Here is a 26,129-nt window from a genome sequence, read left to right as displayed (position 1 = left end):
AGACAAGTAAGGAATTAAATAGGCTGAATAATAAACAGCCATATAGAACAAAGGAAGAGATTACACTCCTTTTTAAGTTTGAAGTTGGAACTTGCTCAGAAGTCACCGTTAGCAGTATTGGTACTCGAGGCATTGCCTACAGAGACATAAATAGCTAGCAATACCATACCAAACTTAAATTACATCAACATAAGCAAACTCACAAACCAGCCAACAGTACAAGAGTATCAAGAAGGTGAGAGATGCCGAGTTGAGTAACGCTAATAAACCAAAAGACAAACGCCATGAGGTACACGATGGTATCTGTATCTACGTATATATTAAATATAAGATCAGATGGTGAATGCAAAGTGATATATTACTGCACCACCGAGCGGGGAGTGCGCGGCCGGACAGGAGTCTTCGATGGGCTTACTCTGCAGAATAGAAGAAGTCTCAAGATTAATGGAAATGTCAGTAAAATAGAGAAAAAAGTATCACCAGGAATCAGAGAGCAACCTTATAGGGAGTGATCCCAGGATTGCACCACTGCAGTTCAGTGCAGCAATGGCACTCTCGGCCTGCAACAATCGGAAAATTCATCATGAAACTACACTAAGAAAAAGGGAACAAACATAATAAGCGATACAATGGAGTGATTCAAAATTTTCTACTTAGAAACACATCTGCCGTCCCGGTTTTAGGTATATCAATTATTGACATCATAACATGCCAGACCAATGCAAACTAATCTCGAGTAAGAAGCAGATTGAGATAAATTCACAGCATGTCTGTTCCCTTAAAATGTAAGCAAAGGGCCTAGGAATAGATCTTCCCAAGACAACAAGGAACAAGCAAGAATGAGGTACTTAACACCAAGAAAGTTTGTCATGGCTAACCTAGAAACAAATTGCACCTAAGCTAATCACAAGGAGAAAGTGAACTGAAGTGTGGGATTCTCCTATCCAAAAATAGGAAGTGTGACACCAGAGAAATCTCCTACTCCATCCGTTCCAACTTATGTACCATAGTTGAATCAACACGATTTAAGAAACAAATTGTCTTAAATATGTTATAGCCTTTGTGTGGCTGTAAACCTTTGAAACTTAGGGATTTATACATACTGTAACATTTGTGGTAATCAAAGCTTCTCATGAAGTGTAAAATAGAAAATGTGAAGTTAATAATTTTCAAATTTAGGAGTGTCATCATTTTCAAAACTAACTAAAGTGAGTCACATCATTGGAATGAGGGAGAAGGGGGACGTATTTGACTTAAAAGACTGGCACAAATATGAATTCCATATGCGTTAAAAGCAACAGAAAACAGCTTTGCAATACAACAACGAGAACTGGATACAGATTACACCCGCAACCTAGATATTGTGGTAACGAAGTTCAAAGCGAGAACCTACACCAAAGAAACTAATAGAAACTCTTTTATAGTCCCCTATATCCACTCTCAACGAATGCCACGAATGACGAAATAGCATTGTTAGATGAAAACAACTGAGGAACAGAAAAATTATCAGATATGTCTATTGAAGATCTTTGTCAGGGAAAGCAAACTTCACGACATCTCAGGTTCTAAAGTAATACTCTACTCCCTCCCTGTCTCAATTTATATGGCACCTTTCAGATTTCGAAAGTTAATTGAGTTTTTCTTTTATCAGGAATATTTTCATATGCATACAAATATTTTGAATTGTCTATTTCAGTTAAAGATTATTCTAAAGATTTCATGACTAAATTCAGGGCCAAAATTTGATTGTTTTGACTCTCAAAATCCAACCGGTGCCTCATAATTTCGGACAGAGGGAGTAATACTTTTCTCCAGTGTGAAGATCGCTTGGATGGCAAAGCTGATCTACTTATTAGAATAATATCTCTCAGAGGAGTACCAAGCGTAAAGCACTTCCCTTCCAACTTAAGTGATCAAAAATACAGAATACACATGGTAAAGGTTGCAATGGCTCCCATCAGAGCAACAGTTCTAAATATGTATTATACCCATGATCCCCACGCAAAGCAACAGCTCAGAAGCTCGTCATTTAGAGATACAAGACTTCCCAAGATGGGCAGCAACAAGAACACCGACATTGCAATTTTATTTACCCCACATTACTGTGAATTCCGAATAATCTACTGGCATGTACTCATTAGCTACCAAATATAACACAGCCTATCGAACTAATTAAAACAACAATACAGGCCACTTATTTTTCCTGCTGTCGAGGAAAAATTCTGTAAGTGATTAATATTGTTTAGTGTCGTTGGATTTCTTCTATGAGTAGTCCAGTTTCAATTTTTAGAACAAGTATCCAGTTTATCCAAATTTGGTTATTCTGAAACCTTATATATGTTTCCCTTGATAACAAAAATATAGAAAGACATAAAGACCCCATACTGATCCTTGTTACGGAAATACGGGGTGCTTTGCTCACAGATTAGCTGTGCAGAATTAATCTGGGGTGAATATGGGGTCTTCTTGTCGGTGAGTGTTTTTGTCCCAGCAAAGACAAAAAAAACAGATGGGAAGAAATCACCTAGTTTTTTTTGTCTCTGCTGGGATATGAACCTTTGAAACCTCATAGTTCTAACCCACTTCCTTGACCACTATGCCACATCCATGGGTGCTATACTTTGTAACTAATAGCTATGCAGATTTTTATATTAGGACTGTTTTTGTGCGACTGACATGAGGAACCCTCTCCTTCCACCAATAACTCAATTTACAGCTAAATACCTCCAACTTAATACTAAACAACAATTGGGTACCATATCCTATAGTTGTCGTCCACTCTACTACTCTAACAATGAAGCAAGCATCCAATAGGCAATAACAGGCACAAACATTAGCTACACTGAGAAATAAACAAAAGCACATAATATTGACAACTAGAACGGATCTGCAAATGACAGACCTTTCTCACAATTAAGGTTTATTACCCGACAAAAAGTAACGATCACGGCTCATGTTATCTAGTTAAAAAAATTTGGATTAGTTTCTGGTGACAAAGATATCAACGTAAGCTTAGAAGTTAGATAGGCACACCAGTAAATAAGGGAGAAAAATTTTGAACCGAAATTCAGTGTATGTCAGCAATATCTCAAATTCACATGAGTGGGAAACTATTACCAAGAACTTACGTCACCTACATAAAATACAAAAAGGGATAAAACAGATCTCTTTATACTTTGAATTTGTAGAAGACCCAAACAAGTAATAACATCATAATGATGTTAAATAACAAGCATGGATGGTGAAATAACGCACTTTGATTGGAGGTTCTAGTAGTTCTTAAGAGTAGAAAGAAACCAAAGTCCACAGCAGTATGATAAATCAGACAACAAAACCAAGAAAAGCTCATGGAAGTTACCATAACAAACTCAACAAAACCTATGCGAGTAGAATGATGATAGTCACCAAGCAACCTCAAGCGCTTAACCTGGATGAAAGAATAAAACCGCATAGAGTAAGGAAGCTAAAGTAGGACAAGCACTTTCAGACAAGTCAGGTGAAAAAAAGCTACAAACCTCTCCACAGAAGTACTCAAAAAAGAGCTTGACATCTGCTTGAGTAACCTATTTCATACAAATGAACAACTCATAAAGCATTATCTCCATAGATACTTCTCATTTCTCAACCAAGTGAAACAGGAATTACAAACCCGAAATTACCTTTTTATCAATGTTGGTACAGTATATAGTTCTTGCACACATCTCCCTTTCATCTTCAGACTACATATCAGCACCAAAGATAAAGATTTCAGAATTAGCAACAGAGAGGTATCTATTCATCATCCTCAACAGCGGAAAGTACAGAAAGTATACACAATTTCTCACCCTTGGAAGAAAAGTTGGATTAACTGGTGCAATAGCAGTTTTAGAGGGAAGCACTTTCACAGGGTAGTATCCTAGCATAGTTCCTGCAAGACTCAGAGCACTCCTTGCGCCTTCTGCAAACCATACATGGGACAGTGTCAGTGTTAGACAACAACTACTTAAACCCAAAAATAAAAAATTGTCTAACAAAAGATTCTGGTTCAACATACCTTCATCAGTAAACTCAATAAATGCAAAACGGAGTACAGAATTGGGATCTCCACAGATACGACAGTCAACCACCTTCATCACATTAAGGTTAGTCAGATTATGGCAACAAAACATTTCACGAGCATATTAGAAAGTGCTATAAATTATGGTTGAATGCAGCGAAATGACTGAACGATAAACATATTCACCTGCCCGCAGGTAAGAAAGAGTGTAGCAAGTTGCTCTTCAGTCACCTACACAAAATAAGAACAATAATTCCCATGGTAAAAGATGAAAGTGACATAACCCAATAAATAATGAACAAGTACCCGGTGCCTGAGTACCCTCTTTTTAGTACCTGGTGATCAATGTCAGACACATAAACTGTCCTCCTAATAACCTCTTCACGTTGGGCCATGCTTGTCCGGACATTCATCCTTCTCCTACCAAGACCATAGCCATTTCTCTTCTGCCAGTGCATTCAACCGAATTGTTAGCCACGACGCCATGACAATGATTCATTACAAACCAGGTTAAGAAAGTGTCGGACAATAAATAAACTTGTCCTTTTAAAACAACAGGGACAGAGAGAAACATTGAACATCCTCCTTTTTTTAACAATGACGTAAGTAGTATTACAAATGGCATCAAGAAGATGCATATGGCAAAATACTTACTAAAGAGTGAGAACGTTAGCTCTGTTACAATATATGTTCTTGAATGATACCAACTATGAAATTTCATACTCTTAGTAATCTTTTAGATTTAACATACATTAGGCAACCAAAAGAGGAACAAACATCAAACTGGAGAACCTAACATTTGCATAAGCACCGTTATTCAGTAGCCACTAAATGAAAAACATGATAAATTAGGAAAGAGAAAAGTGCTGAGATAGATACCCTTCTGTTGAAAGTTCCATCGCCTTGTCCAGTTTGCATTGCATAACTGAAAGGATCAAACCCAAATTGTTCTCCACCAGGAGAGATTGGCACTACTGCGTAGTTGGTGGAGAGTGAGGGAGGCACAAACTCTTCAGCCATGGGGTTCAATTTGGAAAGCATTTCCTCCAAATCCTTCATCTCTCTGTTAAACCCTTCCCCACCATGAACCTCATCACCCACACCTCCATTTCTACTCAAATCAACACCGTTCATTATCTGATGCTGATGTTGAAAATTATGGTGACCCATCACTCCATTGCCTTTGATGCTTTGCTTCTGCTGTTGAAAAACACCCATTTGCGCCTTATGCTGCACACTCGTTTTCTGGGGTTGCTGCTGTTGTAGATGATTAACAGACATCATCATCTGAATATTCTGATCATTAGGTATCGTTGACCGTGTCTCACCGTTCTGATTCGACTGATGATCAACGGCACCGGAATCATGCTTTACAACACTATCATCCGTCCGATTCAACGAACCATTCTCATCCACGGCCATGACTGTTCCTTCAGTAACAACTATGTCTCACAGTACCCAAGACTGCTCCTTTTTCTCCTTCTTCTTTAACCCTTTTTCCCAATTTCGGGTTCTGTCAAAAAGCAAACCAAAACAAACAAAAAAAAGATCGGTTCTGTCATTTCCCAATTTATCAATCTGTAGTTTTAATATCACAGTTTCCACAATAAGCCAAAAAAAAAAAAGGAAACAGATAATTGTACCTGCTGGTCTAAGCGGTGGACTCCATTAATCAAAGAAGAAAATCCAAACTCAAAGATGGTGAGCTGGGAAAATGGAAATAGAACAAAATTTTCTTTATCTTTGTAGTGATGACGCGAGAGAGATGAATTTAGCTCATAGAGAAAACAGACGAGCTTCTTCGGATGGTCCGTTTCGCCACGCCTGTTTTTTTTTTTTTTTTTGACTTTATTACAGTAGATAAGGACAAACATAATACTTCATCTTTTTTATTTTTAATCTTAATGTTGTAATTCCACAAAAAAAAATTAGATCTTTGTGTTTTAATAATGTTAAAAAAATTACAACTTAGTATAAATTTTAAATGTTGAAATTTTTATGTGAGATATTACATTAATATATTTAATTAAGTTTTTAAGTTTAATCAAATTAAATTTTAAAAAGCGTGATGTAATAATTAAAAAAGAATGTATATTGAAAATATGATGGTACTCATATTAAATAAAAAGAACACATGAATTAAAATAGAAAAAGTATGAACGGACCAACCTCATTCACACTATTCATAAATCATACTTTATTCATCTCAATTTATGTTATTATTGACTTAATATCAAAAAAGGAATACGCTATTAAAATTATTGATCTAAAAAATATATTACATATTTTTGTAACTGCTAATTATCGTTAACATCGAAGGAGAATTTAAATTAATTTAAATTTATGAAATGGTGACGTCTAAGTAATTAGATCCTTTTTCGGGGTTACAAATGATATATTATTTGTCATTATTTTTTAAAGTCGTATTCAATGATAAAATATAAAATACGTATATTTTTTTTTAAAAAAAAAGGATAAAATATGTATGTGTAATTTGCAGGTTTTTCCATACATACATAAACGAGATATAATACATTCGGTATTAATTTATTCTTACGCAACAACGTGAGTTTTCCATTTACATCTAAAAAGCAATTGGAACAAAAAATTCTAAAATATCGATAGCATAAATTTACTACTATAATTTTTTTATGGTAATGTCACAATTGCTAAAATAATTTGACTTAGAGAGAGAATATTTTTCACATAATTTCCCTTTAACTTTAGAGATTGAGATATATATAGCTTTTTCTGGAATAAGTTTTCCATTTAACTAATTGCACAGTTTAGGAAAATTTACTATCCTAAAAATAGTTTTCTGAAAACATATTGCCTACTAGTTTTAGATTTTGGCATTTCCATATAAATGTTTGTGTATTTGCATATTTAAATAGGCTATACTATGCATTATCTCTGTAGTTGACATACATCTATTTTCGATATTGGGGACGATCGATGATACTCTTAGACTATTCCGCGATGAGCTGCTTGGACTAGTTCGCAACACATTGGAGTCCCTTTCGGACAGTATTTGATTATTTTCACATTGTTTTAGATTTATTAATATTGATTTTCGCAATGAATGGGTTCTAGGCGATTAAAATGCAGCAGACTAGAATTTATGATTTCTGCATATATGGGGCGCATTTTCTTTCCAAAAGAATAAAGTATCAGACGTTAACTAAAGGACAAAAGGAATTTATGTCTTTCTTTTCTTTTTTACGAATCAATTATTTATGGTAATGTGTTTAAACTTTTTGGTATATCGACCGGTAAAAGGTTTGTATTCCTTTCCGCATCATACTTCTCTTAGGCCAAACTATCTGGACCTTGACATCTTCATAATCAAGGAACTACTTGAAGGGTCGAGTTAGGCCAACAAAGAAGTTACTAATCATCTTGTTATGTGGAACGACGTACTAAACATTAGACAAGGAGGAGGAGATGAACAGTGTAAACTCAGACACTCAAAACGCCATTTTTTAATGTACAGCAAAACACAAACCAATGTGATAGCCGAATATTAAGGAACTCATTGGATCAATGTAACAGTTAGAACATCAGTCAGTAATGGCATTGCCTAGAAGAGCATAAATATACCAAACTTAAACTACATCAACATAACAACTCATAAACCAGCCAACAGTGCAAGCTTAAGAACAAGTATATCCTGTGGCTTGAGTAATGCAAATAAACTAAAAGACAAATGCCACGAGGTACTCGATGGTATCTGTATCTACGTATATATTTAGATTTAAGATCAGATGACGAATGCAAAGTGATATATCACTGCACAGGAGAGCGAGAAGGAGCACGTGGTCGAACAGGAGTCTTTGATGGGCTCACCCTGCAGTATGGAAATAAATAGTTAAAGATTAAAGGAAATGTCCGTAAAATAGAAGAAGCATCAATATGAAGTCTACTGGAATCAGAGAGAAACCTTATAGGAAGAGATCCCAGGATTGCACCACTGCAGTTCAGTGCAGCAATGGCACTCTCAGCCTGCAACAATCAGAAAATTCATCATCAAACTATACTAAACAAGCAATAGCTTTTCAATGCCACGTGCTAAATTTCCTTTGAGGGAAAGGGTAAACAAACAAAATAAGCAGTACAATGGAGGAATTTAAATTTTTCTACTTCAAATTTCATCAAATATATGACATTACATCATGAATCACTAACGATCCAATGGCATCATAACATGGAAGACTAGCGCAAACTAATCTCGAGTAAGAAGCAAAGTGAGATAAATCCACCACCTATGTTACATAAAAGCAAAGCAACAGAGCCTAGAAATAAGTCTTCCAAAGACGACAAAGAATAGCTCAAGACAAAGATAACATCTACAAAGTTTGTCATTGTCACAGCTAAAATTGTCCACTTTAAAACAAATTGCACTTACAGCTAATCCAAGGAGGCGGCGAACAGAAGTGTGTCATTCTTCTATCCAAAAACAGAAAGTGTGACACTAAAGAATTCTCCTGTTTGACTTAAAGCACCTCAAAATATAAATTCCGGAGGTATTAAGCAACAGAAAACAGCTTTGCAATGCATCAAGGAGAACTAGATGCAGATTGCAACCGCAACCTAGAGATAGTGTTGTGAGGAAGTTCAATTCTAGAACCTCCACACCAAAGAGACAAATAGAAGCTTTATCTGGTTCCCTATATCCATTCTCAATGAATACAGTGGATGAGGAGATAGCATGCAGGTCAAGAGCAACTTTGGAACAGAAAAATAACTATTATCTTGATGCATGTATGTTAGAAATACTTTGTCATGGGAACCAGAAATCACGATATTTCAGGTACTAAAGTAGTGGTACTTTCTCCTGTGTGAAGATTGTTTGGACGGTAAAGCTGATCTATTTAAAACAATAGTAGTATCTCACAGAGTAGTACCAAGTCAAGAGCACTTCTTTTCCAGTTCCATTTAAATGATCAAGAAGCACAGAATCCACATAATAAAGCTGTAAGGGCTCCCTTCAAAGCAACTCAAAAGTTGGTCACTGAGAAATGCAGAACAGACCGAGCTGGGCAGCCGTAAAAACACCGAGATTGCTATTTTATACCCCATATTACCGTGAATTGCTGATAATCTACTGGAAGAAATTCATTAGCTGTCAAAATACAACACGTGCCTGTTGAAGTAAGCAAAACGACAACACAGGCAACTTTTGTTTTCCTGCTGTCTAGGAACCATTTCATATATGATAAATTTTTCTTGGTGTCGTCGGGTTTCTTCCATAAGGTAAATCATTTTTTTTTATTTTTAAATGAATATCCAGTTAATCCAAATCTAGTTATTCTGAGACCTTCATATGTATCCTAGATAACTAAAACACTGAGACAAAAATAGCCCATATTCATCCTTGTTAAGGAATTGAGGGTCCTTTGGTCACACATTAGTTATGCAAGAATTATAATACAAGAATTGTTATATGGTGGATAATAATACAAAGATTGTATCTCGTCAATAACTTATTGAATAATTATTATCCACTTAATTAATGAAAAAAATTACTACTGTATGGTAAGTGATTATACATACGACTTATTTACTTAAGGCATTTTATAGATATTCTTATACAGATGTTGCTAATAAATGCATTTTTGTTCCACATGTTGAGAATATAATTAAGTAAAAGTGTTCTCTCTAATGGCTAAGCTTTAAGATAAGACGGTCACACTTCAACATGGTATCAAAGCAGATAGAGGCAGAGGCAGAGGTAGAGGTAGAGGGATCAAATCTCACTACCACCTGTTATCAACAAAGAATTTCCACATGCTTGGCCGTGAAAAATGGAATCACGCTCACACGTGAAGGGGCGTTTTGTGAATATATTTGAGTAAATAAAAGTGTACTCTCTCTCTCTCTAAAACTTAAGCTTTAAGATGAGAGAGTCACAGACTTCAACACCACATTAAATCCCACATAAAATAATAATAGATTCCTATAGAAGTTATGTCAGTAGTAATAATGCCGAATTTAATACCTAAAATCAATCAAACATTCAATCAATTATGATTTAACACTAGAAACCAAAATTGAATTAGTTATGCAAAGATTACGTTCGTCATACAGAGTTCTATTTATTGTATACTTTATATGTACTAGTTCTGTGAATTTTTGTATTGGAGCTGTTTATTATGAAACTGATCAAAGGACCCCTTCTCCTTCCAGCAACTCAAACTACACAACTATATACCTCAAAGATTTACCGAACAGTCAGTGAGTACCATATCCAATATTTGTCATCCACTCTACTACTCTTAACAACGAAGCATCCAATAAAAAATGTGCTTAGCTATTGAGAAATAAACACAAGCACATAATCCATAGCTTCCCCGCACCCCACTTTTGGGATTACGTTGGGTATGTTGTTGTAAAATTGTACAACAACATACAATGTTGTTGTTACATTGTATCCACAGTTTGACTGCACTGCAGATGAGGGACCTTTCCCATACCACAATATTCCAATTATAGTAAAGATCATAGGTAAAACCAGGATTTGAGCTAGAGGTGACACCTATGTCTTTCAGAAAAAAATTGATACTTTTGGTGGTGGGTTGCAGTCCTGGGACTGGTAATATGAGATAGAGCGAGAGAAACTGGGTTTTGAATTGGAGAAAGAGTTTCTTAGTTTCTTATCTCTATCATGGACAGAGAAGTGAGTTGGGACTTTTAAGGTAGGAATTAACTCAAAAGAAAAAAAGAAAGTGGATTCTGATTCTTTTTAAATCTGGAGCAATGCAAAGGACTACAAGGGGGTAAAATATACTTAGCTAGCAAAAGCGTAGCAGTGGAATGTGTACAGTCCGCTCAACAAATATAGATCTGAACCATGTAAAATCCCAAAACAGTCTGCATTGGATACAATGTAAAGTAGCTTGCTTTACTTGGTTGTAGCTAGAGAAGCTGTCCTTACTCAGGAAAATCTAAGGAAGAGGAAAACATAAATTTGCTTAAGATGTTATTTGCTTGGGCAAGATGTTGATTCACCAACCATTTGTTTCTACATTGTAAAGTGACCAGCTAACTATGGGATTTGCTCATCAATCTCAGGGGTATTAGGTGGAATGCCAGCAAGAACAACGGAACTCTTCTCAAGGTGGGGGGTTGGTTACCACATACAAAGACAGATGGAAAATTGTTCGAACAACCATTTGATGGACAACGTGGAAGGAAAGGAATTCAAAGCTCTTTGAAGATAAAGTAAGTCCTATACAAATGATAAAGATGAATCATAATCTCCTTCTTAGTTTTTGGTGTAAATCAGAACATTGATGATCTTGATTCAATTTTAGAAGTTTTAGATTCCCTGTAAGAAGAACAAGGACTGCAATTTTAGCTTATTGATCCAACACCCATAATTTTGGTTTGTGCTGAGGATTATACTAATAAACGGGAATATGTTACCTTCTCAAAAAAAAAAAAAAAAGAAGAGAGAGAGAAGCTAACCGGGGGGGGGGGGGGGGGGGGGGGGGCTAAAGAAGGAAAAATCAATAAAAAACAATAATATGATTTGGTACAAGAAGCCGTACAACACAGCGAAAAATCGGGTAGGTTACAGTTAGGATCGAAATAGGTCACTGAACCTAAGGACAAAGCTAAGGAGCCCCATCAATCAGTGACCCCTTCTAACATTTCTGTATTAGGGTACCTAGTAAAATATATCTACACACTTCAAGATATATACAGGATTTTTTCCGAGGTTAACAGGTGCCTGTGACCCCCTCATAGGATAGGTCTGCCTCTGAAGATTATTACCAGAGATATTAATGCTCACATAGCTCATGTATATTAGAATTAGTTTCTGGTGACGAAGATAGATAACAACATAAGCTAAGACTGGCACTCCAACAAGCAAGGGGATAAAAGCTTCGAATCAAATTCAGTTTATGTCGGTTTTATCTCAAATTCACACGAGTGGACAAACTACTGCCAAGAACTTAGTTCATCCACATGAAAACCAAAACGGACCAAAAAAGATGTTTTTAAACTCTAAAAGTAAAAGACTCAAATAAGTAACCATATCATAATAATGCTAAACTACAAACAAGGATAGTGAAAGACCACCCATTCTGAATGGATGTTCTATTAGTTCGTAAGAGTAGAAAAAAGCAAATGCCCAGAACAGTATGATATATCAGACAGAAAAACCAAGAAAAGCTGATGGAAATTACCATAACAAACTCGACAAAACCTATACGAGTAGTATGATGATAGTCACCAAGTAACCTCAGGCGCTTAACCTGCATTAGAGAAGAAAACCGCATAGAGTAAGGACCTTAACTAGGACAAGCACTTGCAGAGAAGTTAGGTGAGAAGCTACAAACCTCTCCACAAAAGTATTCAAAAAAGAGCTTGACATCAGCTTGAGTAACCTATTTCATACACATGAACAAGTCATAAAGCAATATCTCCATAGCTGCTCTTCAATTATGCAAAACAATGATTACAAACCTAAAATTACCTTTTTGTCAATGTTTGTACAGTATATAGTTCTTGCACACATCTCCCTTTCATCTTCAGACTACATATCCACGCCCAAGGTAAAAAAAAAATCAGTATTAGCAACAGAGAGGTATCCATTCATCGCCCTTAACAGCAGTTTTGCAAAAAGGAACAACATTCCTAGTGAAATCCAACAAGTGGGGTTTGGGGAGGGTAGAGTGTACGCCGACCTTTGCCTCTACCTCGTGGAGGTAGAGAGGCAGTTTTACAACTAGAAAATACCAAAAATACACCAAATTCTCACCCTTGGAAGAAATGTTGGATTAACTGGTGCAATTGCAGTTTTAGAAGGAAGTACTCTCACAGGGTAAAACCCTAGCATAGTTCCGGCAAGACTCAGAGCGGTCCTTGCACCTTCTGCAGACCATACATGGGACAATGTCACCGTTAGTTAATAAGATCTTTAAGCAGAAATGAAAAATGTCAAACCAAAGATTATGATTCAATATACCTTCATCAGTAAATTCAATAAAGGCGAAACGGAGTACAGAATTGGGGTCTCCACATATGCGACAGTCAACCACCTGCACATGAAGGATAAAACAGATTATGGCAACATATTATTTCATAAACATTTTTAAAATGCTGTAAATTATGATTTAATGCGGAAGCACAACCGAACAGGAAACATATTCACCTGCCCACAAGTAAGAAAGAGTGTAGCAAGTTGCTCTTCAGTCACCTACACAAAATAAGAACAATAAGTCCCAAAAAAAGATGAAGGTGAAATAATGAGCAAGTACCCGCTGCCCTGAATATCCCTCTTTTTAATACCTGTTGATCAATTTCAGACACATAAACTGTCCTCCTTATAACATCTTCACGTTGGGCCATGCTTGTCCGAACATTCGTCCGTCTCCTACCAAGACCATAGCCATTTCTCTTCTGCTTCAACCAGAATTGTTAGCCAGGACTCCATGACAGTGATCACAAACAAGGTTATAAAAGGTAAGAGACAATAAATTTGTCTTTTATTTTAGACAACAGAAGGAAACATCAATATTCCCTAGTTTAGACCTCAATAACTGTATCCTCCTCAATATATGTTCTTGCATGATATAGAACCAATTATGAAATTTCCTAACTTAAGATATGGATAACATTTAACATACACAAGGCAACTGAACTGTCTTCCAGTAGCTACTAAATTAAGAAAGTGAAAAAGAGCTGAGATAGATACCCTTCTGTTGAAATTTCCATCGTTGAGTCCAGCTTGCATTACAAAATTGAAAGCATCAATTCCAAATTGTTCTCCACCAGGAGAAATTGGCACAACTCCGTGGTTGGTGGAGAGTGAGGGGGGCACAAACTCTTCAGCCATGGGGTTCAATTTGGAAAGCATTTCCTCCAAATCCCTCATCTCCTTCTTAAACCCTTCCCCATCTTCATCCTCATCAACAACCCCTCCATTTCTTCTCAAATCAACACCGTTCATTTTCTGATGCTGAGTCTGAAAATCATGCTGACCCATCACCCCATTGCCGTTGATGCTTTGTTTCTGCTGCTGAAAAACACCCATTTGAGGCTTATGCTGCACACTCGTTTTCTGGGGCTGATGATCAACAGACATCTTTTGAATATTCTGATCACTGGGTATCGTTGACCGTGGCGCACCGTTCTGATCGACGGCAGCGGAATCATTCTTTACAGCACTATCGTCCGTCCGATTCAAGGAGCCATTCTCATCCACGGCCATGATTGTTTCTTCAGCAACAACTATGTATCAGACACAGTACCCAAGACTGCTCCTTCTTCTTTAACCCTTTTTCCCAAATTCGGGTTCTGTGAAAAAGCAAAACAGAAAAAAAGATCAGTCCTGTCATTCCCAATATATCCACAATATAAGCCAATAGAATTTTTTCAGGAAAATAAATTGGAAATCAACAATTGTACCTGATACTCTAAATGGTATCCATTAATCAAAGAACATAACCCAAACTCAAAGATTGTGAGCTGGGAGCAAAAACAGGGCAAGACTTTTCCTTTTCTTTGGAGTGATTTTACTGAGTCTACAGAAAAAAGATAATACTGTGTGACAAGAGAGAGAGAAATGAAAATAGTAAGAGTATTTCGATATCGACTATAGATTAATAAGTTGTGTTTGGTTTATGTCTCTAGTAAAAAAAAAAAAACTGAATATTTTAGGTGGTCGAGTCATATTGATATTAATTATTATAAAATTTATTTATCGGTTTATGTAATTTCAATAGTAATTGTACTTTCTATATTAAAAACATTCTAACTTAGATACGTATCAATTATGTGAATTAGTACTAAAATTGTCAATTGAATATTATACTAATTTGGACAAAAAAAATTTGTTTGTTTATTAAACATTGTATAAGTCATATAATATAAATTACTTTATTTTTATCCAGCTTCCTTAAGAGGTCCTTTGATAATCTCTCTGTGCCAAAATAAATATAACAACAAAAATTAACATTAATTAAATAAGAATAATTTAATAAATTACATATTATACTTATTAATTTCTTTAATGGACATGATTTGTGCTAGGAAATGAATGGGCGTATTATATGAAGTAAAGGAAGTATATGAGATAAATATAATAATTTTATGATAAAATCTTCATCAACTTTATTCCATATTTAATTCAAAATAGTGAAAGTAATTACTTAATATAAAAAAAATGTCCTATTTTATTTCATAAAATATAGCGGAATATTCCATTATTGCAATAAAAAGCCCCAAATATAGAGAACAACAAAAATAAATAAGAAATACTAATCTATTTTATTTTTATATTTTTTTCTATTTTTCTTTTGAGCATCTTCTCTTTTATTTTTTCTGAAATAGTATTTTATAAACTTAAAACTTTTATAAGCTTTTATAGATACCTGTATTTGATGACACGTTGTTTCAAATTGAGAGTAAAGAATTGTACAGAAATGGTCAGTTGGGATGCCAGCTGGCATAGGCAGTTATAACTAACTTTAGGATCAGTTAGTTTGTTAATTAACGATAATTAAGAGTAGTTAATTGAATTAGATATTTTTACTTCTTAAGTCGGCTAGATAAGTATAAATAGATAGAAGCATTGTGTTGTACTTAGTTTTGATAAATAAATACTCTCGCATTTTACTATCGATTTTCCTTTTCTTTTCTTCCAGTCAAGCTTCGTCTTCCATTCATAATTATTGTTATAACATGGTATCAGAGCCAATAATGGCGATCATACATTCATTGATTGTTGAATTCTTTTTGTTATGTAATTTCTTGTTGATTCTGTGTACTCTTCATTACCGGTGGTTGGGGGTGAATCATCGAATGGTGTCACTGAATCCGGATCAAAAAATGCTTGAATTTCAAGATCAATCTTCGATTCTTTTAATCCTTTGTTATTACAGGCTTTACTATTTCTGGTGTAAACTTAACCCATTATATTCTCACTGGCATAGAGAATTATACTCTCTAGAGTAAATCAATGAGAATTGCGTTGTTAGGGAAGAATAAAATTGGTTTCGTGGATGACACCTGCAGGAATGAAATGCATGAAGGTTAGATGGGCCATCGATGAAAGTGTGTAAATGTAGTTGTGCTTTCATGGATCATGTGCATTGAATCAAATGATCAGGTTAATGGCATCGTGTACTCATCAAATGCTCACAAAGTATGGGCAGATCTCAACGAGCAATTTGATAAGGTGAATACTACCAATATTTATCATATTTCCAGAGGAATTGCGACACTCGTTCAACATACTTCTACATCCTAAAGTTGATTATAACTACCCTTATCATCTGTCATCCCAACTAACCATTTCTGTACAATTTTTACTCTCAACACCCCTCAAGTTAAAGGTTGAAAAACATTTATATATTAACCTTTACTTATCCAATATGTAGTGATGTTGTTGGCCTCCTAAAACTTTAGTCAAAATGTCAGCATTGCCTTGATTAATTCCTTTTGTATCTTTTCCCTCACGGAGTGGCAAGTCTATCTCTATGTGTTTTATCCTTTCATGTAATGTACGATTTCTAACAATCTTATATAATAGCTTTATTACATAACAGTTTTACAAGTATCTTTACCATCATATTAATTTTTTTCAACACCTGCAAGCCAAATTAAATGATTTCAGTAATAGGCTTCTATACTCAGTTTTGATGTACTTCTTGACACAATCTCATATTTATTTGATCTCCAAGAATTTTCTAACTTCACACAGTAGCCAGTCACAAATTTCCTTGTTATTACACAAGATGTCCAATTAGAATTACAGGAGGTTGTTAGTGTGTCATCCTTGTCACTACTCAGCAAAATTTCCAAGTCAAAATTCCCTTTAAGATATCTTACTACATGATGTTCTCCTTCCAAATAAGGCCGATTTGAATCATGCAGAAATTAACTCATTGCTAAATAGAGTAACCTTCCTACTAATCTTTGAAAAGTACTTTTATCCATCAATCATGGATCATCATTAACTTCTATCTGCAAGTACTTATCATAATTAATGGTGATGTATTATTTCATATGTTGCTCTGTCAACAACAGGCTTAGCTCCAGTGAATTCTCATTTTGAAATTAACTTCACAATATATTTTCGTTGTGTCATGAGTATTCCTATACTAAACCTTAAAAACTCTATTCTTGTGAAGTATCTCAATTCTCTCAAATCCTTAATTTTGAAATTCTGCTGCAATGTTTTTTATGATTCCTCGATAAGATGTATATAATTTTCAGTGATTAATAAGTCATCTGCATATATAAGTATCATCAAAATTTTCTGACCAACTTTCTTGGTGAACAATGAATAATCATATTTACTCTGTTGGAAACCGAAGTTGATTAATGCAGTGATAAGTTTTAAGTTCCACTAATTTTTCCATAGTCTATATGTTTTTTTAAAAAAAACTATCTAATTTTAGAAAATTACAATTCAATCACAAAAAAATAAAAAATAAAATGAAGAAAATAGTAACTACGTCAAAATCATACTCATGCAAAACCTTGATTTTTTTTTGTTTACTTTCATTTTCTAAAATATCTATTGTTTAGCCTAAAGTCACTCTAATTTTTAAATTTGATTTTTACATTTTAAATCACCATAGCCACAAAAATTATCAACAAGGCCCAAGTGAGAATATCGAAGATAAATGAAATCATTTACATGTGATTATATTAATTAATTATTAAGACAAACAATAAACGTGACTCTATATAAGTTTGCTCTTGTTTTGTGAATTTGTGTGTTCCCATTTGAAGCAACTTGTGAAATCCTAATTAATATAAACAATATCTAACTCATGAATGCTCGTTTAGAGTACTAATGAAATATGATACTCAGGCCGTTTCATATTAGATGTGTATATTTTATTTTATGCAATTATTAAAAAATCTTATTTATATTAATTAGTCTACTGAGTAAAAATATCTTGTTCAAACTTTAAAATACATATTAATTGTAATGGTAAAATAAAAATAAAAAATTAATTTAATAAATGATCAAATAATATAGGACAAATAAATCCACATTTAAACGCTAAAGCAAGTTACAAACTTCTTTTCTTCTTAATTAGAGGTAGTGACCAAACCAAGCCATTATATAAAGTAATTCATCAAAATAATATGATTTTTTAAAATTTTATAAAATCAGTATAAATATATTTCACAGTAATGTTTTAGTATATTTTATTTTTTAAAAGCTAACGACGTTAGATTGCTATACGTTACTCATAGTAACGTTTTACTCCTAAAACATTACTCACAGTAACATTTTACTCCTAAAACGTTAATATGAGTAACATTTTAGGAGTAAAACGTTACTCAAAATAACTTTTTAGGAGTAAAATGTTACTATGAGTAAACGTATATTAATCTTACGCTGTTAGTTTTTTTAAAAAATAAAATATACCCTAAATTGTTATTGTGAAATATATTTATACTAGTTTTATATAAAAAAAAATATTTATATTATTTTAATAAATTATTTTATATAATGACTTAATTTTATCAAAAATTCTCTTAATTATCAATATTCTTCTATGTAGTTCATTTATTTATTAAGAAAATAAGTAAAGAAGATTGATTTCTTTTTATCATATAAATTTCCTTAACGATGAATTGATAAAATATTTTAAAAATTTAATTCACAATTTCTTATCTCCTGATATTTATTGGGTGAAACTTTGTTAAATACTTTATTATTTTGAAATTATATTTTTTTAAAACAATAGCTTGATAAACAAATTATTAATTATATTAAATAATTGCTAGATATCGCTTTAAGATGCTCGTAATAAAATTTATACGTAAATTTACATATCTTAAACATTTTATTTTTTGTCAATTTGTCAGAGATTTTGGAATGACATTGCAAAATTGCAGCATGAATCATGTGCGTGAGAATCATATCACAAAAATTAAAAATAGATATTATGTGGGACTAAATATTTCCATCGTTTTCATTGGTTTCATTACTTCTAACTTCTAAGCAAAATAATGTCATATTTATGTTGAGCATTGTTAGTTCGCGACGCTTAATATCAAAAAGATTTCAGAATATTTTGATATAATACAAATATTATTTATATTTATAAATTTTTATTGAGTATACCATTATCATTAATTATAATATATTTTTTAATACAATAAAATTATAAAATTTTATAATAAAAGTAGCAATAGCAATAACAATAAAGCGAAATAGATATGGAATAAAGCAAGTTTTATTTTTTATGGGACCTCTAACTTTATGCAGTGAGATTAAAATTTAGTCCCTCTCAAAATATATCTCGTGTGTTTTCTATTATTAGTTCAGTAAATGTACAAAAATATGATTTTATATTATATATATAACTTTAATTTCATACCGATATGATGTATTATTTTAATTTTCATATCATTATAAAAGTGTTTTTCATAGCCAAACAAAACATTAATTTATGGATCGGATCCGCTGAGGTCTAGCCCGAATTTTATTGTCTGTTTCTTTAATTTCTCTTTAATATGACTAATAATAAATATGTTTTTGGTCCATTTTCTGGACCTATTTTCCGAAGAATATTTTCGGTATTTAAGATTTATTTACATAAAAAAAAACAATTTTATATAACTTACACTCGCAATACATTTTTTTCTATGTAAGGTTCAGTGGGCCATCATTAATTTATTTATTATAATTCCACCCTTCTCATAATTGTTTCATAAATTAAATAGCGTAAGTTGAGCCAAACTAATTTTGATGGTTTATAAAGGGTGTGTTAGGTTAAGTGAGACTTTATGCAAAGCTTATAATTAAATTAACAGAGTCATTAATTTAATTTAACTCTCATCGTTTCAAAAAGAATAATTATTTTCTTTTATTGACAATATTTCATAATTAGCTTTTCACGTGGCATCTTTAAGGTCACAAGATCAATGGATAATTTTGACATTTAACCCAATATTAATTTAAGACCACAAAATATAAAAATCTTTTTATACTCAAAAATTTCGTATCAAATTAAATTATTTTTTATAAAACAGAAAAAGTAACCTAATCGAAAAAAGATGCAAAGAATCAGAATAATAATAAGAGTAGTTTTCTCATCCCAATTATAATTTTGTCTGTAGTTTGGCGTGCACTAAAGCACGATTATTGCATGCACCAATACTCTCTATTATGAAGGATCCACCAAACCCTCCAATAATCAGTCATATATCCTAGCATTAATATAATTATAATATTATTTTAATTTTTAGTGATTTGACATATCGAATATTTTTCTTAATTAATTAAAAGTATATTTTATTAAATTAATTTTATTAATACTGTATTTGAAGCTTCAATATTAAAAGTAGTATTGAAGAAAAAATAATTCTCAATTAGCGAATATAAATAAGTACTATTTAAATTACAATTGGCTCGTCTACAAAAAATGATTTAGAGGTATATTTTTTTTTACAAAACTTTATTAATACTTATTTTGGAACTATAAATATTGAGAGATACATTCTTTTACAAAAAATAATTCTCTTAATTTGCTAAATTAAATTAGTAAAATCGAAATATTTAATTTTGATACAGAAGCTAGGGAAATGGAACAGAGCAAGTAAAAAATAAATATACTATTGATATCTAAATCGTTTCATAAGTCCTTTGTAAACTACTCATCATTAATATATATGAGCATTATGATTAAATATGTATGCTTTTATTATTGTTTTTAATAAGAGTATAAAATCTATTATGAACAATTAAAAATGAGTGAAGATAGTTATATAAATAACTGTATCGTCATTTTAATGCAATACTAAAAGATTTAAAATTAGTGCTAGATAAATTTGTTGTTAAACAACAAAATGCATAGTTAATTTAAGCATATTAATTGACATAGCTATACGTAAAAAATAAAATTCTTAACTATTTTTAATTAATTTTTTGAGTGATTGTTTGTACTTTTGTTAATGTTCATAATAATTTAACGAGCCAAAAATGGCTTTATTGGGGATTACGCAGCAACATGAGAGGGAAATCATCAAAATATTGCATCAAACACGGAAGAACTCATGCATATAAATAAATATGGCGATATCTGATATTTGGTATATAATTTTAATATCTCGTTAAGAAAAACACTCTTTATTTGAAGGAACTTTTAGTTTAAGACTCAAATAATACAGTATCGATAATTTATAGTGGAGAGACGTCATATTTTTTTTATTTTAGGGGGTCATTTGGTCGTAAATAAGAATATTTAGAAAAATATTTTGAAATATAAAATTGTTAATAAAGTAATAATAACAAATTGTCAAAGTATTATTTTTAAAGACAAGCATATTTTTATTACTTAATTCATGTATATAAAATATATTTTCATATTATATTGTAGTACTCACTATTTTATTTTATTTTAAAGTCAACATCACCAACAAGAATAAATAGGAGACAATTTGTCAACCATTTTATGCCTCCAATGATATAAAACCTTATTGATTTTGTATAGCAAGATTTTGTGTGAGAGAGACAACTTTTTATATGCATCTATGAACACCATAAATAAACTCACCAGTGCTCATATTAAACACACTTAAATATAGTTAGAATTTTCTTTTAAAGAACTTTTATTTCTTGTCTCTTTACACTTTTTGTCTATTTTCTTACTTGTAAATATAATTATTATAATATATTCTTTTTTGCTTAGTTTTATACATGATCCAATTTTTGTATACATCGAATTTCCTCCACTCTACATGTATAAGAAGGAAGGCCCGAACAAGTAGGATTGTTTGATGGACCATGGATTTACTTGGAAGTTTATTGGGCTTGTATTATCTTATTAAAAATGGGCCAGTAATTTTTCCATAATATTTCCAAGGAAATTCTTTTATAAATATACAATAGAGTAGTTTAAATTGCAGTAAATATAATCAAGTTTATATTTATACAATAAATAGTATAAAATTAGTGATACACACAATAATTATTTTTTACCACATGGTTAATGTATACGTAGTGTATTGATACGATATATAATGTATCAATATTGTTTAAATAAATGTATACTCGTGTATAAATTATGCATAACTATATGTCATATATGTAGTACATCTATATACATTGTTGATACAATAAATTATATATTGAAAGTTAACTCTTTTTTTTTTCAGTAGCAACTAACTCAAATCTCGTCTAAACAGTCCCAAATTAGATACAGTCTCCTCTCGATAATTCAATTTCGTAAAAATATATTATTCAATCAAAAGATTCAAATCTACCTCGTGATACACTTGTGAATTATGCATGTTGTGAACACTATAAAATCGTGAGTCTGTAATTTTTTATAAAAGTAATTTCATGATAATCAGCTCACGTACATTTCATTAAAAGATAACCATTGCGTCAAGAAGTTAATTATCACTAAATAAAGCAAAAATTATCATTATTGTACTGCACCAGTAGAGATGAGTTCCATGGAATATTTATTTGCAAACTCTTTAGTGCCATCTAGATAATCTTAAAATATCTTTTACGGAATATATAAAAGATAACATTTTTGAAAAAGTTAAAAGAATCACATGAAATATGGGCTAAGGGTAGAGAAAAAAAAGGGGGAAATTTATCAAAATGTCAATATTTTAGCATTTAAGAGGATTCATTAGCAACAACTTCAATATTTAGTAAAAATGTCATTTTAGTTTGTTATGTATGTTTTTATTATTTATTTTTATTTAAAGAATATAATTATTTAATAAGAGAAAATTAAGGGGGGAATATTTCAAAAAAAGGCAAGCATCCTTAATTTTCTCATCAGTTACATTTTCAAATAAAATTTAAATTTTGTTTTTTTTTCTCCAGAATTTTTACCTTTTTAAAATTATATTCATTCCACAATATATTCTATTTATATTTATTATAGTTTTTTATTAGTTTGTATTCATTCCAATAGGTATGCCGAATTTATCTATATAGTCATTTAAAAAATATATTTGTATTTTCATATATTTTTTCCCTATATAGTTATTTTTTTTCTTCAAAAATCCTGTATGTATTCATTTCAATATGTATTTTATTTGTATTTCTATTTATTCTAGTTTTTATTTAGAATTTTATATAATAATATATAAAATACAAAAAATTAGTATGATGAAAAAGTGAATGAAATATAAAATTGAAAGAAATAATTGAATATTTGGTGTACTCATTCTTAAATAAAATACATAACTAGTTGACATACCTTTAGAATAAATACAAATTAGAAAAAAATGTCAAATTCAGTTGATATACCTTTATTAGTTTGTATTCATTCCAATATGTATGTCAAATAAAATATAGTTATTTAAGAAATACATTTGTATTCGTATATATTTTTCACTGTGTATTTATTTTTCTTTTCAAGATCTTGTTTCCTTTTCAAAGTCGTATTCATTCCAATATGTCTATTATTTGTATTTGTATTCGAATACAAATAAACTAATAGAAAATTGTTCTTCTTATAAATAAATTACATAACTAGTTGACATACATTTGGATGAATACAAATTAGGGACAAATACAAGATTCATAAACCATGCAACATGAAATTTTTAATAAATACAAATATTGATAGTATACATAGTGATTTGAATACAAATTAAGAAAGCATACCAAATTCTAAAAAAGAACAATAAATACAAAACAAACTAATAGAAAATTGTTCGCGAAAGATTCTATTGCGTTCTAAATTTGAAGAAGGTTTTGCACACCAATGAATCTTGTTCTTATCCTCTTTCTTTCCTTATTTTAGCAGTGGATCATACATTATACACTATTTGTTAAGTAATAAATAAATTAAAGGATGAAAAATCACCAGAAATTGGTTGATTAAGATGAATACCTCTAGTAAGCCTCTTGGATTCAGCCATTGGAGATAAATCATAACGGAAATTGAAAAATAGAAACAACATTTTTTTAATATTTAAACAAAAATAAAATTAGAAAAGAAATTTGAAAATAGGATAAAGATTAGAGATACCTTAATCAAAGGGATTCTTGTTGATTCAATTTTGGATTAAAAAAACAACCAAAATATATGGCAAAAAAATATTTGCAACTTGAATGTTGGAGGAAAATCAGAAAAGATAACTATGAGAGAGAGAAAAAAATTAAATGGGAGAGAGAATTAACAATTTTGAAAAGATAAATATGAGAGAGAATAATTTTTTTTAAAAAAAAGATATATAGAATTAATTGAAAAAGAGAGATAAAATAGGAAGAAAATTGGGACACATAAATTTTTTAAAATAATGACATTTTTGACATTATTGCTAATATTTTATAAAGTATGGATATTTTTACTAAATATGTTATTTATTTTGACTAGTTTACTAATTTTTCCTAAAAAAAAACAAATAAGACTACATGAATAATGAACTGATAATTGGGCTAAGTTTGATTAGTATAGTGAGTATTGAGTAGTAAACTAATAATTTAACTAAGTTTGGTTAGCAAGATGATCTAATTATTATTGTTTTTTTTTTGTTTTTGTTTAATCGATTCTGAGTAGAGATGTGTGTAGAAGATTTTGGTTAGTAAGTGTTTAATAGTACACTAATTTGCTTCTGAGGTGTTTAGCTTGTATTAGTAATGATGGTATTAATTGTGCTATTATTAATTACGTTGAAATCATTCTTATACATAATTATTCAATCTAGTTGTGTTTTTAAAAAACATACTTACATAAGTTAATTCGCAAATATAGTGAATATATGTGGAAAATTTTATTAGTTTAAGACCTAATTATGTGTATTTTCGTGAGTTTTTAAAATTGTTATTTGTGCTAAATTTCAATATTCAAATCATGTAATTTGGCGCATTTAAATATACGTATTTCGGATAATGAGATCAATTTTTTATGTAATTTGTTTTAGATACATTCTATCCAACTAGATGTACATATAGCTAGGATACATTAATTCTCTCATTCTTCCTTTTCTATCTCGCTTGACTCTCTCCTCTCTCGCTCGCCCTTCTTACTCGTCACTCTTTTCATGTATCCGTATTTTATAGTGAATGTTATTTATACTTTGATATAAAAGTATTAATTGCTGTGATCCTATATAATTATTTTAAACTTTAGAAAAAAAATAGTAAGTATGATAAGAATGTTTGTATATATTTTTTTTATTCAATCGTTAATCCCATGATTTGTCACATAGTTGTACAAGACATAATAAAATAAATGGATTATTGGGTAGTGTATATAAGAATAAAGTTGAATAAAGTGCATTAGTAGTGGTAACATATATTACTAACGTTGATATTAGTTATGACTAAGACCATTTACTAATATATTGTTTATTTTGATGTACTAAAAATAATATGAATCGCATGATTTCTAAAAGTAATTATTTGGTTACACAAATACCGTCAATAATACAATGAAAAGAATGTGTAAAAAATTTTGAGAGACAATTATATATTTAACCATGCTAGTACATTCATCATAAATTCTTGCGTAACTGACACAATTCATTATGTACTCTGTCTGTCCAACGATAGTTGTGTACTATTGACTTGGCACACCTATAAAGAAACTATAAATAGAAAGACAATTTTACTATACCACCCTTTGAATATAACAATGTCTTGAAAAAATGTTATAGGAAAATAATTACAATTGATAATAAGGATAACTTAAAAACTATATGTAAAATGATTCAAGGATTATATAAAGTGGACAAGTATCGCGACATCTATTTTTAGTACACTGGACAAGATTGAAGGAAGAAATTATTAATTATGCATAACATATTACTAAATAAAGTACACAAAAAGTGAAAATTATACCCAAACAAGATATTTAATATACACAAAGCTAATTCATGCATTATTTTTATAATACATCCTATCAAACAACGTGTGTATTGGTCGATTCAATTCAATTTTATGTATTATCAATTTGATTTTATCGATTTTAGATATGCTAAAACCAACTTCGTTTTACGATTTATCAGTTTTGATCCTTAACGGCTGAGTATTCGATTTAACCAATAAAAAATGCTTGTAAAACAAATATGACTTCTTTAACAATAATGTAACTTGTTAAATGCTCATAAAATATAAACAATAACAACTAACATGAAAAGA

The 26,129-nt window shown here is 31.3% G+C and overlaps 2 protein-coding genes across 2 annotated transcripts; both read right to left on the bottom strand.

Annotated features, from left to right (window-relative positions):
• Positions 1-7: 7 nt before the first annotated feature.
• LOC109119827 (polyadenylate-binding protein-interacting protein 12) lies at positions 8-6,014 on the bottom strand. Its single transcript, XM_019212912.3, has 11 exons — positions 5,680-6,014; positions 4,916-5,549; positions 4,372-4,482; positions 4,223-4,267; positions 4,034-4,106; positions 3,825-3,937; positions 3,660-3,719; positions 3,516-3,563; positions 3,359-3,427; positions 499-560; positions 8-416 (listed from the first exon to the last, which is right to left on the bottom strand). The coding sequence occupies exons 2-11, from the start codon at positions 5,456-5,458 to the stop codon at positions 359-361; spliced, it is 1,182 nt and encodes a 393-aa protein (XP_019068457.1). The 5' UTR covers positions 5,459-5,549; positions 5,680-6,014; the 3' UTR covers positions 8-358.
• A 1,226-nt stretch (positions 6,015-7,240) lies between these two features.
• On the bottom strand, positions 7,241-14,701 carry LOC101247410 (polyadenylate-binding protein-interacting protein 12). The gene is made up of 11 exons (XM_004234966.5): positions 14,453-14,701; positions 13,740-14,341; positions 13,334-13,444; positions 13,197-13,241; positions 13,011-13,083; positions 12,804-12,916; positions 12,519-12,578; positions 12,382-12,429; positions 12,229-12,297; positions 7,977-8,038; positions 7,241-7,883 (listed from the first exon to the last, which is right to left on the bottom strand). Exons 2-11 carry the CDS (start codon positions 14,253-14,255, stop codon positions 7,823-7,825), a joined length of 1,158 nt encoding a protein of 385 aa, XP_004235014.1. The 5' UTR covers positions 14,256-14,341; positions 14,453-14,701; the 3' UTR covers positions 7,241-7,822.
• Between the last annotated feature and the right edge of the window lie 11,428 nt (positions 14,702-26,129).

The sequence above is a fragment of the Solanum lycopersicum genome, chromosome 3 (genome assembly GCF_036512215.1).
Source record: "Solanum lycopersicum chromosome 3, SLM_r2.1".
Lineage (NCBI taxonomy): Eukaryota > Viridiplantae > Streptophyta > Magnoliopsida > Solanales > Solanaceae > Solanum > Solanum lycopersicum.
Note: the sequence above shows the minus strand (reverse complement) of the source record. Positions and strands in the feature narration are given on the sequence as shown.

What these genes read in the sequence shown, in the direction of transcription:
- LOC109119827 (XM_019212912.3), bottom strand. Translation starts at nt 5,458, where the DNA reads ATGGCCGTGGATGAGAATGGTTCGTTGAATCGGACGGATGATAGTGTT. An exon ending in ATGGAACTTTCAACAGAAGG is followed by an intron (nt 4,483 to 4,915) that starts GTATCTATCTCA and finishes ATGCACTGGCAG; the next exon opens with AAGAGAAATGGCTATGGTCT. An exon ending in TCTTTCTTACCTGCGGGCAG is followed by an intron (nt 4,107 to 4,222) that starts GTGAATATGTTT and finishes AATGTGATGAAG; the next exon opens with GTGGTTGACTGTCGTATCTG.
- LOC101247410 (XM_004234966.5), bottom strand. Translation starts at nt 14,255, where the DNA reads ATGGCCGTGGATGAGAATGGCTCCTTGAATCGGACGGACGATAGTGCT. An exon ending in GTTTTGTCGAGTTTGTTATG is followed by an intron (nt 8,039 to 12,228) that starts GTAATTTCCATC and finishes TGATTGTTGCAG; the next exon opens with GCTGAGAGTGCCATTGCTGC. An exon ending in CTGGGATCTCTTCCTATAAG is followed by an intron (nt 7,884 to 7,976) that starts GTTTCTCTCTGA and finishes TCCATACTGCAG; the next exon opens with GGTGAGCCCATCAAAGACTC.